This window comes from Podarcis cretensis (assembly GCF_951804945.1).
Source record: "Podarcis cretensis genome assembly, chromosome: 12".
NCBI lineage: Eukaryota > Metazoa > Chordata > Lepidosauria > Squamata > Lacertidae > Podarcis > Podarcis cretensis.
Genome location: NC_137181.1, coordinates 23,972,743 through 23,986,101, shown reverse-complemented (window position 1 = coordinate 23,986,101; position 13,359 = coordinate 23,972,743). Strand labels below are relative to the sequence as shown.

At 40.6% G+C, this 13,359-nt stretch overlaps 1 protein-coding gene across 1 annotated transcript in view; it reads left to right on the top strand.

Moving 5' to 3' along the window:
- PLXDC2 (plexin domain containing 2) overlaps positions 1 to 13,121 on the top strand; it is a 250,187-nt gene extending 237,066 nt beyond the window's left edge. The window contains exons 13-14 of the mRNA XM_079948329.1: positions 8,093 to 8,253; positions 11,241 to 13,121. Coding sequence (XP_079804455.1) covers positions 8,093 to 8,253; positions 11,241 to 11,357 — 278 coding nt within the window. The 3' untranslated portion in view covers positions 11,358 to 13,121. The remainder of the gene's footprint in view (positions 1 to 8,092; positions 8,254 to 11,240) is intronic.
- Positions 13,122 to 13,359: the final 238 nt, after the last annotated feature.

Below are 13,359 nucleotides of genomic sequence, written 5' to 3'. Positions count from 1 at the left end.
AATAATCTTTAAATTTTTTCCAATCTTCTTCCACCGACTCTTCTCCCTGGTCATTTCCGCCAATTCCATATAGTCCATCAGCTTCATCTGCCATTCTTCCCGGGTGGGTAAATCTCGTGTCTTCCAATACTTTGCGATGAGAATTCTTGCTGCTGTTGTTGCGTACATAAAGAAAGTTCTGTCCTTCTTTAGCACCAATTGGCCAACCATGCCCAGGAGAAAGGCCTCTGGTTTCTTCAGAAAGGTATATTTAAATACCTTTTTCATTTCATTATAAATCATCTCCCAGAATGTCTTAATCCTTGGGCATGTCCACCAAAGGTGAAAGAATGTGCCTTCAGTCTCGTTACATTTCCAGCATTTATTATTGGGCAAATGGTAAATTTTTGCAAGCTTGACTGGTGTCATGTACCACCTGTAAATCATTTTCATTAAGTTTTCTCTTAGGGCATTACATGCCGTAAATTTCATACCTGTGGTCCATAACTGTTCCCAGTCAGCCATCATAATGTTATGTCCAACATCTTGTGCCCATTTAATCATAGCAGATTTCACCATTTCATCCTGAGTGTTCCATTTCAACAGCAAGTTATACATTCTTGACAAATTCTTAATTTTAGGATCTAGCAATTCTGTTTCCAATTTTGATTTTTCCACCTGGAAGCCAACCTTTTTGTCCAAATTATATGCCTCCATTATTTGATAATAATGGAGCCAATCTCGCACTTTGTTTTTTAATTTTTCAAAGCTCTGCAGTTTTACTCTGTCTCCATCTTGTTCCAAAATTTCCCAATATTTCGGCCATTTGGCCTCCATATTAAGTTTTTTTCTGTGCCTTCGCTTCCATTGGTGACAACCATCTTGGGGTTTTGTTTTCTAACAAATCCTTGTATCTTATCCAAACATTAAACAGTGCTTTTCTAACAATATGGTTTTTAAACGCTTTATGTGCTTTTACCTTATCATACCACAAATATGCATGCCAACCAAATACATTGTTAAAAACTTTTAAATCCAGCACATCAGTGTTTTCAAGAAGCAGCCATTCTTTCAGCCAGCAAAAAGCAGCTGATTCATAGTAAAGTTTAAGGTCCGGCAGGGCAAATCCACCTCTTTCTTTAGCATCAGTTAATATCTTAAATTTTATTCGAGGCTTCTTGCCCTGCCAGACAAATCTAGAAATATCTCTCTGCCACTTCTTGAAACAGTCCATCTTGTCTATAATTTGCAATGTTTGAAACAAGAACAACATCCTTGGCAATGCATTCATTTTTATCGCAGCAATTCGACCTAGCAATGATAGCTTCAAATTTGACCATATTTCTAAATCCTTTTTCACTTCAATCCAACATTTTTCATTGTTATCCTTAAACAGATTCACATTCTTGGCAGTCATGTTAACCCCTAAATATTTCACTTTCTTGACCAATGTTAATCCTGCCTCCTCCTGGAACTTCTCTCTCCCAGATCCTCTGCTTTTCCTCCTTTTGTTCATTTCACCAGTCTACGGATTGCTGATCCTTAACTGCACTCGCTTCTGTACTCCAAAACTCTTTTCTGGCACCAGATTCCTTTATCTCAAAGAAGTGTTAATTACTGGACCTATATTCATATGAGCAACAAGATTATTTTTTCTGAAAATGCTATATACCCTTTTGAAATCAGACTCCGTAATCAGCTGCATCTGTAGGAGAATTACCAAAACCTTCCGTCGTAATCAGGTCTGTGCACAAGCAACCTATTTGCATGCACTTCTGAACCAAGAGACAATCAAAGCCAAGCACTAGAGGAAAAGGAAGAGGAGAGCCCTTGATAGATAATTGAATGGTTCAAAATCCAGCCCCAACCCTCCTGAAAGGTGGAGTGGTAAATGTTTTTACGTATTATTACATTTGGATGCCACCTTTCCTTCAATGAGCTCAAGGTTCTCCTCTTCCTCATGCTACCATCACAATTCTGCAAGGTAGGCTAGACCAAGAGATGGAGATTGGCTCAGGGAGCCTCATGGCTGAGTGGGGATTTGAACTAGGCCCTCCCACATCCTGGTCCAGGAACCTAACCACTATACCATACTGGCTCTCCAGTACATTGCATGACTGTTGAATGAACATCCATCACTTTTTGGCTCATCTCAACCATTTTTCACTGCTAGTGCTATCAGCAGTCTTGGTAACTGCTAAAAATAACATAAACTTGTAAGTCAATATCTATATGTATACATATGTGTGTGTGCGCGCGCACACACGCTGTAAAATTGCTTAGTTTACTCTCGAGCATTTTCTGTTTTGATATGGCTAGGTTTCAGTGCTTTTTCATGGTGAGGTTCTCTGGGAAGTGGTGCTATTTGTTTCAAGGAATGATGAGCTGGGTGTTTACTCTTTCTTTCTCTCTTAACAAAGGGCTTGTTTAAATTCTCTGCCGGAAGAGAAAAGTGCTGAAGTCATTCATCCTGGGAAAGCAGCCTCCCAGATTAATAATCTTTACTTTGAGGAAATTTAATCTAGTCACTCTGATAAATTGCTTTCACTTCAGCTTGTTTCATGGGGTTTTGGAGTTTGCTCAGAAGTGTGTTGGTATAAAATGCCTGGATTTGCTCCAGATTTTTCCCAGCCCCTCCCCCCCCCACGCTTCACTAAGCACAGTTTTTGACTGCAGCCTTTGCTGCTGAAAGTGTTCAGAGTAGTGCAGAAATTAAGCAAAGAGATTATTCAAATCACTACGGTTTGTGATTTGAGTGATGGGAATGTAACTTTTTTCCCTCCATGCTGGATGCCAAAATCTTATTTTGCTTTGAAAAGCAGTTATATAAATGGCAAGGTGGGAAATGACTGCCATTGAATTTAAACTTGTTTTTGCATCAGAACAGCCTCCAGGATTGAGAATATGCAGAACGCCAGCAGAAGATCTCTGTTGCATTCAAAAGTCTGCATATGCAGGTCAAATAAAAGATGTCTCCTTGATCAGTTTACTCTTTTAGAATTTGTAATCCCAAAAGGAATTGGAGATGAGGTCTGCAAATAACATAGTTCTGCAGCAATTATTTTGATTTCAGAGAGAATTATTCTAGGGTTAAAGATCTGAGGATTGCAATTTAATTTTCATTTGGTTCATAGAAGGAGAATTCTTTGGATAGTACTTTGTTGCTTTTTGATCTTGCCTTGTAGGCTAATGCTCAGTGATATCCATGCAACATTACTGCTGCATTTTGGGGGGCTGGGATCTTATAATGGAGAAGAGAGAGAGAGACTCAGAATGATAGTGGATTCTACAACTGATTTCAGAATGTCCACAGGATGCAATCTGGGTTATAACCGTGGAGCCTGTTGGTGTTTTCTGCCATCTAAAGTAAGAGCAGGGGACTGAAGTGGTTTTTCCAGAGAATTTTGAATTACAATTTTCCCGTGCAAATTTGGGTTATTTGCATAAGAAAACACCCTAGTTTGCATCATAAAAAATGTGATGCCCTGGAGAGTGATCTAATTTAGCATGTTTATTTTACTTGTATGGAGTAAACAAATGTCAAAACTTGGAAACTGCCAACCTTGCATAATAATGTGTTGCAATGGGCATCCATTCATTGTCACTAATAAACTTTTGAAATGGAAAATCTTCTGTGGAAAAAGAAAGCACTAGGAAATTTTCAGCCCCACATTACAGGCAGAAGGGAAATCCATTACTGGATACCCTGCTTGTTTGTCTTTTTAAAGTTAAAAGCAGAAGGGGGTGGAAATAGATCCTGATTGCATCACTGAGGGATCTGGTGGGTGGGTGTGGACCTTTTCTCCCAATGCTGTTTTCCTGTTCTAACCCTCTCCTCCAAACTGTAATTTCATCCTTAGTGGGTGAAATACAAGTACATAGAAATAGCAGCTTCCAGTGGGGGGACAATTTAGATTGCGAAATAGTACAAAGAAAAAGATTTTATAATTCTTCTCTGGAGTCTCATAGCTGCACTGACTCCTTTAGCTTTAGCATCCTGTTTACTTTGGTCTTCAGGTAGAATTATTTCATTTTCTTGCTACCGGAGATCCTTCAACTGCAGTTGCTAGTAGCTGAATCTGGAAAGTTGTCCAGACCTTCCTTTCCCTGTGTATGTAATAAAAAGGCAACTTACTTGTTTATAGAGTTCCTGAACATGTTGTTTTGTATCAGATGTTGCCAATAATGTATATCAACCTTGTGTTGTTATTGTTATTATTACGTATTTATTAATGCCCCATCTATTTCCCTGACATGGACTCAAGGTAGCTTACAAATAAAAATAAGAACAGCTAAAAACATAGAAGATTTTTTTAAAAAAAATTAACATTAACATGGAATGAGAGAGAGAGAAAAAAAAATACAAAATACAAATAATTACAGCAAAAACAGCATAGCATCAGCGCTTTCATCAAAAGCAGTCAGAGACTTAAGTGCACTCTCTTGTGGTCACCTTAATTGCAAATGAACTTTGCAGAGATGGTGAGGAGAGGAGCGTCAAGAAGCCAAGCAGGGTTCCATTGTCCTGGCAACATCAGATAAGCCTTGGTTAATGTAATACACTATTTTCACCCGCAAAAGGTTCTGAGGTTGCTTCTTCCTTCCCTTCTTTTATACTACTTTGTAAGGAAACCTACAAAGGGACTCAGGTGGCGCTGTGGGTTAAACCACAGAGCCTAGGTCTTGTCAATCAGAAGGTCAGCGGTTCGAATCCCCGTGACGGGGTGAGCTCCCGTTGCTTGGTCCCTGCTCCTGCCAACCTAGCAGTTCGAAAGCACGTCAAAGTGCAAGTAGATAAATAGGTACCGCTCCGGTGGGAAGGTAAACGGCATTTCCATGCGCTGCTCTGGTTCGCCAGAAGCGGCTTAGTCATGCTGGCCACATGACCCGGAAGCTGTACGCCGACTTCCTCGGCCAATAAAGCAAGATGAGCGCCGCAACCTCAGAATCGGCCACGACTGGACCTAATGGTCAGGGGTCCTTTTACCTTTACCTTTTAAAGGAAACTGTCTGGTGCCATCTCTGCCAGCGAAAAGTTTTTCGAAGTTGACAACCTTTTTCATTGTCTGTGCAAACAGAGTAAAAATGATTTCCCTTTTACATTTTAACCTTGAGGTTACAACTTATGGGACTTCAGTTATGCAGATCATTTGTTTGTATACCGTTTGACACTTAAAAATTACACACATACACGTACCTCACGTACCTTTTGCATTTGGCATGCTGATCCCTTTGTCCAATATACATGGAGCGCTTCATAAGCGGAGGCTGGCAGAAATACTGACAAGATGTTGGCATATGTATTGTCTGGAAGTGACAGAATTCTCATTTTCAAACCTGGATGCTAAACACTGTATGAATATCAAATGGATGGGATTAGTTTTTATGGTTCTTACTCTCTTAGCTTGTGGTTTTGTTGAAATCCAACATTATCTAAGATGTCTGTGGCCTGAATCTCTTTTTAATAGAGCTTTGCTTGTATCTACTGTGAAGAAGTTTAACTCGCACATACTGGTGCAACAGGAAGATTTGGACTGCAAATTGTGAACTCTTCGAAAATGCGTTGGTCTCCTTGTTGGGGACCATTTAGTAGCTCCTTATTGGTGGGAATCAGAAATATACCACAAATGGACTGCTTCCATACCACATTATTAAGATCTTTATGGCGACAGGCTAGTGTTGCTGCCTCAGGCCCCTCATTTCTGGTGGTGACCTGTCAGTGGATGTTACTCCACTGACAGCAAAAAAATATTACTAACAAAACTTTTAGAGACCATTCTCTTGCAAAAGAATCCCAGAGCATTTCCCAAAATACTATAAAACAACATAATAACAACAGCAACAACCCAATTAAATCAATCAATTTATCCATCAGTTATAGAATCATCTAAGAGATTAGCCGTAAGCAGGTGCAGGTAGGCAGGGACTAGGGTATTGTTGTTGATTATTATTATTTTGTATCTTTATTTTGTATCTAGTGATTTATGTGGAAATCAGTTTGGTTGTGTACTTTTTGATGTTTAGCTTATTTTTTATGACTACTTTTGTTATGCTTGTAGGTATGTAATTTTTTAATATGTTGTAAGCTGCTTTGAGCATGGTTTTGACCTTTGAAAGACAGCATGTGAATGAAATGATTGATTCAACAGATCCCAAAACTTCAAATAGCAGAAATTAAATACAGGAGCCCACATGCTTTGTTGGCAGTTGCCCTTCTAAAACAAGGAAATAGGACACTTGTCTTGAGAACTTCATTTGGGAAGCGAAAGTAAAAAAAAATCAGTCCTCCAGTTTGGAAAACCAAAGGCAACTCTGCTGACAAACTCTGCTGTGGTCATGCCTGCTGTGTAGCCTATTCTCAAATAAAGCCATGGCCCCAAGCAAGACTCTGGAAAGCAAGTGTCAGTCAAGAGCAGCCAGCATGGAGTGGCATTGTTGTGCATGTGGCCTCCGGGCAGCAACGTCACCGTAGCTTACCAGGTGGGAGAAGAACACCCGGATGGGTGAACCAGATTTGTTCCATTAGTGCAGCACCAACCTCGCTTCCCACTTTCTTCTCAATACTCTGCAACATCATCAATGCCATGAAGCCACGGGCATGCCACCACCCTCCCCTGCCAGCTGCTCCTGGTGCCAGTGCAATGTTTAAAAATGTTTTCAGGGCATGCTCTGAATGCAATAGACATAAGCTTGAAAACCCATGCACCGTTCATGTATGCTCACCAGGGAGCCACAATTGCATACAGCTCCCAGCTGAGTAGTGGCCTATATATATAGCCCCTCGCAGGGACCATAGGATTGAACTCCTGGGTTTGAATGATATTCATTCAATACTCCAGACCTCTTTTGATGACTCTTGTTTATCTGGCTGTGTTGCTCAAATGCCCATGCAGTGTTTTATTTATGGCAAAACAGGCTATTCTACCCAATATTAAGCTTTCAGTATCCCATTAGATGTCCAGAGCATCCAAAACCACAATTGTTCTTTGCCACCAGCAGCCAGACGCCAAGAAACTAGCTAAATGTACTAAACTTCATGGCATCAGTTTTAAACAGAGTTCTGGTTGGCTAGCTTTTGGAAGATTGTTTTGCTGCCGATGGTACTTGCTCTGATTTGTCCCTTTCTCAACTGTCATCGTATTACAACATGGAACGTGTTGCCATAAAAGTTTAGCAACGGGATGGCTTTCAGCAGCATTTTTATATGGTACTTAGGCTCTGTTCCGATCAAAATATTTGAGGACCATTTAATGCCCATCTGCTCCACTGTAGCACAGAAGTTTGGGAGATGATGCTCTGCACTTGCCCAATTTTATTGACTCTTCCTAAGAAAGATTTGCAATAGCTCATAACTTGGAAGCTTGCAAGATGTGATGATGACCTGCAGCATTCAATTAATGTATGTCTGTAGGCAGCGGTGCATACATTAGTGGGAAAACAAAATGTAGATTCATTATCTGGCTTAATTTGGAAACGCTGGGGTGCCTACATTTTGTGTTCAAAGAAGGAAAGCCCTGCTGGACCAGGCCAAAGGCCCCTTTGGTTCAGCATCCTCTTCATACAGGGGCCAACCAGAAGCCTATGGGATGCCCACTAGCAGGACCAAAGGCAGGACCAGATTCCCAGCAACTGGCATTCAGAGGCACACTGCCTCCAGCAGTGAAAATACAACATAGCCATCTGGCTAGTAGCCATTGAATTTGACTTATTCTCTATGGATTTGTCTAATCCTCTTTTAAAGCTATCCACGTTGGTGACCATCACTATCTCTTGCAGGACCACTGTGTAAATAAGTGCTTTCGTTTGTCTGCCCTACGCTTTCCATATCTAGCTTCCTTGGATGGCCCCAAGTTCTACATCTTGATCATGTCCCATTCCTGCCTCCCGCCTTACTCATCTTCTTTCCCTAAACTATATTAATGTTGTTTATTGAGCTAGATATAAAGAGAGCATTTGGAAATTGTCCATTTTCATTGGCAATATATGAGTATGTAGCTCACAGGAAAAGAGGCGCCTCAGTTTCCTAGGGTAAAACCTTGTATTTATGGGAAAGAGGGAAACAAAATGAAATGTTGGGTTGGAGTTTTATGGTCTTCTTTCTTCTTTTTTACAGCCTCAACAGATGACAGTGCAGCAGAGAGAAAAAGCGGGACTCTTCACGCAGGTTTAATTGTTGGGATTTTCATACTGGTCCTGATTGTTGCAGCGGCAATACTTGTGACAGTTTATATGTACCACCATCCGACGTCAGCAGCCAGTCTCTTCTTTATTGAGGTGAGATGTGTTTGTCATACTAGATCACCAAGTCTTCCACCTATAACCTGGTCAGAGGCTGGTCTGCTTCCTGTATGCTGAAACTCTGAAGTATTCTCAGAGTCCTGATAAGCACTGGCTTTTGTCTTTTCCTGTCGTGTTGCTATTGTTCTTCTTTGATTTACAATGCTTGGCCTTTAGCTGGGCAGTATGATAACAGGCAGGGAGTGTATCTCAAGCCAGTTTAACTGCAGCGAAATTGAGCATGACCTTTTCCCCAAAACGACATGTTAAGTGACAGATCTGACTTGTTTGCTGAATAAATTTCTGAGGTCAAGTAGTCTGTCTCCAACCCTGTCTTTGAATCATCTTTGCAATAGTTGACCATATTAATGTGCCTGTGCCATCATGATACACTAGTTAATATCAGTATAACACATGCCATTATCAATAATGGTGGAAATAATTCATTTTAACTCAGTGTTCCTTTGTTGCATATTTTCTGTGTCTTACGAACAGAAAACACTGAAGTATCACTGTTTCTATAGGAAAGTAGACAGTAGCCTTGTTCCAGACACGGCTGTGGGCAACAACATGATGTGTATGACTGCTGGTTTCTGTAGGAATTGCATTTCTTTATTTTTCATACCCTGCTCTTCTTTTCAAGAGGTCAGAGCAGCTTATGTGTGGCTTCCTGGCAGAGTTTCTTGCAGGCAACTCACAGAGTCCAGCCTGCTTAGCTTCAGCAATAGGGCTGTGTCCTGAGTCTTCAGATCGTTGTCTTTTGCAGAGGCACCATCCAGTGTATGTGGAAGCACATCTAGGTATAGAAGGGAAGATTTATCTACTTCATTCCTTTGCTGTTTGAATGCACATGCGAGTGTCTAAGGCTAAGCAGATGGCCACCTGTGCGGATATGCTATGCAATTCAGTGGATTTGCCAATCCGTATGTTGGTCACTCATTTAATGCTTGCCTATGCAAGCAAAAGTTATGCATCCACCGCACAGCTGCATGCAAGGAACAGGTATGAAGAGAAAAGCCTTTTCATCTGGACAAGCTGCTGAATTGGAGTGAAGATTCTCGTACCACACAGCATTGCTCTCAGTGTTGCTATACTCTACTCGTGTGGGTAAAGTGGTTGTGCCTCACTGGGTTCAACTGAAGGTAGAAATAATTCACATAAGCAACACAATCCACCTCCACAGCAACTGGGCCATTCTGCATGCTGATCGTCATCAGTGCAATTTCATCATGGGAATGCCAACATCATTGCTAGGCGGATGGATGGATGAATCAACAAATCAAATGCCAAATGATTTCAGTATGAGCATTAATCTACAACCCTAGACTCAAATGAGACTACTTTTGAGTAGATGTGTCTCGTTGGAATCTGCACAGCTCTTTCACCAGTCTGTAGAGCCCTGTTCCTTTAAAGGGGGGAGTGGCTTCATGACCAGCAACAGTGACAGAACTGTGGGGTTGTTGATGGAGGTGGGGAGAGAAGACTCAGTAGTTCCCAAAAATGAAAATGAAACCTGTTTGCTTGCTTGCTTGATTAGCCCTAATACTATCATTTTCCCTTTAATAAATATTGTAATGTAGCAAGTTACCACAAGGACTTGTTTAGTAAATTGGTAGTAAAATTGCAAGTAATCTAGCGAAGGCACCTCATAATTTACATTTCTCTGCATGCAGCAAATAACAAAAAAAGATGTTTAATGTAATGGAGACACCCCCCATGATAAACTGTTATGTTTCTGGTTTGGTAAGCTCTCAGCATGCAGAATAGTTCCAGGCACCCTTTCTGTGTGCATTGGTGGACAAAACAACATGTTTCTGAAATGATCTCCACCGCAGATATTATGAGCTTACTGTGGAATAAACTCATGGAAGGAAATGCATATAAAGAGATTATTTAGAATCTCAGCAAACTAACACTGAATCAGAGCGCATACACAGCGCTCGTAATTGCTGTAACTGAATTCTCGTAGTAGGTAAAATGTACAGCATTATTGGTGTACATAAAAAATTATATAGCTCCTTATAAGGCATAACAATATGCTTCTCAGTTTCATCAGGAGCCATGGGGGAAATAGTCATTAAATGCCAATATAACCATATTCCTTTGCTTGCGCAATATGTGGAAATCATTAAACCCCAGTGAGCACATCTGTTCAGTTATTCTATCACCAATCTTCTCCTTCATCACTTATCCCCTAATCTTTATCTCCCTGTGGCATGTGCATAACAGATCTCTCCCACTACTTACTTGCTCACAGCATCCAGAACTTTCTTTTTTTTTACAGTCCCAGTGGGTTGCTGTGCACGCATACAAAATCACATAACACTCCCCCTCCCATTGTTTTTAGTAACACTTTCACCATAAATAAATACCTTAAATGACTGTTTTCATTGTATGGAAGACAAGGGTGTTCTGCAGCCATGCTTGCCATGTGCATTCTGTGGCTGCAGTCCTATGTTCACTTACCTGAGAGTCTCATTGCACAAGTCCCCCAAGTACTCAGTGAGGGCTAACATCTGAATAGACTATGGGATATCTTTGTTAGATGTTAGAAGGCTATCCAGGAGAGCTTCTTAATTAGACTGGTGTTCTCTGCCCAGTTGGTGTGTTTGCTGTTGTGCTTACAGTATTCATTTGAGTACATGGCAAAGAGAGAAGCCGGCTGGTTTGTTTTTCCAAAGGCTAATAACAAATAGCTCATTTCTGTTTTAAGGACATCTGGACACTTAAGCAATAAGCTGATCTCGTTGGAAAATTCAGTTTAGTTCAGTTCAGCAAGCTTTGTTTTGTTTTTTTAAGATTCTGCCCCTCCCAGTATTCTTTATTCTTTATCATACCTAGCTAACAAGACCAGTGGTCAGGGATGATGGGAGTTGTAGTCGCAAAACAGCTGGAGACCCAAGTTTGGCCTACACTGATGGTAGAGCTGGGGACAGCTTCTGCTAGAGTCTGACTGCCTTTGTTTTTCTTGTCCACTCTTCTAGCGTCGCCCCAGCAGATGGCCTGCAATGAAATTTCGGAGAGGCTCTGGACACCCTGCTTATGCCGAAGTGGAACCTGTGGGCGAAAAAGAAGGCTTCATTGTGTCAGAGCAGTGCTAGGATTTCTAAGGCAGATCACCAGTACTGGCCTACAGGTGTGAGACATTTACTCTGCCTCTGATGAAAGAAATGGAAATCTAAGCTGCTGTAAACCCAAGAGAGAGACAGAATGGAGTTCTGGATAAACTTTCTCCAAGGAAAAGTGTCTAGGATACCCGATTACCCTTTCAGAGATATTTTTTTGCCCCCCTCACAGCAAATCACCATGCCATGTTTCAGTAGCACCCTTCAGAAACACCTACAGTAGGAGAATGATGAACACAATTGCCATGCTCTCTAGGTATCGGAGATGTAGAGTGATTCGGGATATAAAGCTTTAGTTCAGAACAGTGCTTCCCTTCTGGATCCAGTGCAGTGACGGTGTTTCTATTCCAGCTGTTACCGGTGGGTTATCCTTTCAGCCCCAGAGGCAATGCTCCTCATTTGACAAGGCGCTGGTGAGATCAATCTGATGCAGATAACATAGCTAAGCAGTTTTCTGCAGTTCATGAGTAATGTAATTTTCATTTCTAAAAATAAAATTAGAAAACTCCACCCAAGTCCAGAAACATGATATACATCTAAAAACAACAAGAGTCCTTCTTGTATTCTGTAGGCTTATATCCCATGAACTGTGATTATTATTGTTTTGCTCACAACTATATTTCTATAGTTGACAAAGCATTAGAGAGTTGTCAGGGGGTTTTTCTAAAAAAAGCTGTAAGGTTTTTCACTATGGTGAAATTGGGCTGTCCTGCTGGAATATACAGAGAAATTGGACTAATATTCAGTTTTGATCTTCACAAAAGTGAGACGGAGTCAGCACTGCCAGGTACGCTCGCTTGGGAGTAAGTCGATTAGGAGTGGCCACGCCTAGTATTTAGCTGATAGTTTCAGGGATAATGTTTATGCTCCTGAAATGTGGATTGAAACAAAAGTGGTAGATGTGTTTGGCTGATGCCAGAGGGGAAACAGCCTTGAAACACAAAAAGAAATTATTACCATTTTTAACTCTTACCATTCTGTCACAGGTCACTTGAGAACAGTGCTGTTGGTTCCACCGCACCCCTCCCCAAGACAAACATTAAATGTGTTGCAATCCCTGCAGATTCATGTAGAAGTATTGTTTAATGCACATAGTAGCAGCATACATACATACATGCATATATATATATAAATACATATATATATATATAAATCTATTTTTTTTATAGCTAACACAAGGCAGGCTCTTGTGACTGTTAAGAGTGCTTTTTTGCCATCCGGACGATGGAAATATATTGCATTGCTGCATATTTCCACTGAGTTGTAAAATAATCCTTAATATTAAAATAAGATTTTATGTTGTATAGGGAAAGTGGTTCATTTATCTGCAGTGCTATAACTTTGCCTGCCTCTGGAAGCCACGGTTTCTTAAACAACAAAACCCTTTCCTTCCCTGACTGGGAAAGATAATATTTTTTTAAAGAAAACTCCCAGTGAAATATTCCTTTGGATGGAAAGGGGGCAATATATATTGAGCTAATAAAATGTCTATTCAAGTTTTGTATGGACATTATTGCATTGTGAAACCCATTCATTAATTTCACCTTCCATATGAACAGCAGCACTTGAATCATAGTAGTTTCAGGTTGTTCAGATACCTTTTCAGGTCGCACCTTTATAACACAGTTCTTTACATTTTCACATCAATACTTGTATGGTTCTGGTTTTTTTAAAGGGGGGGAAACAAAACCTCCATGATTTTTACTTGTTATTTCCTTCAGTAAATAATACAATACTGTATTTTCTGTATTCATTATTTCCTCTGTTGGATTCATTTTGCTGCGTGTCCACTAGTCATCCAGAAGAAGATCGGACATTTCTGAAAGCAGTGGTTTAACTACAAAACTGTTAAAAAGCCAGTCATTTTCCTTTCCTGGACTTTTCCATTTCCTGGTAACAAACCAGAACTCATTCTGTACAGGGGCCTCCCATTCTTCCAGTGACAGGTCTGGGTGGACGGCTGTATTGTAGAGAAGAA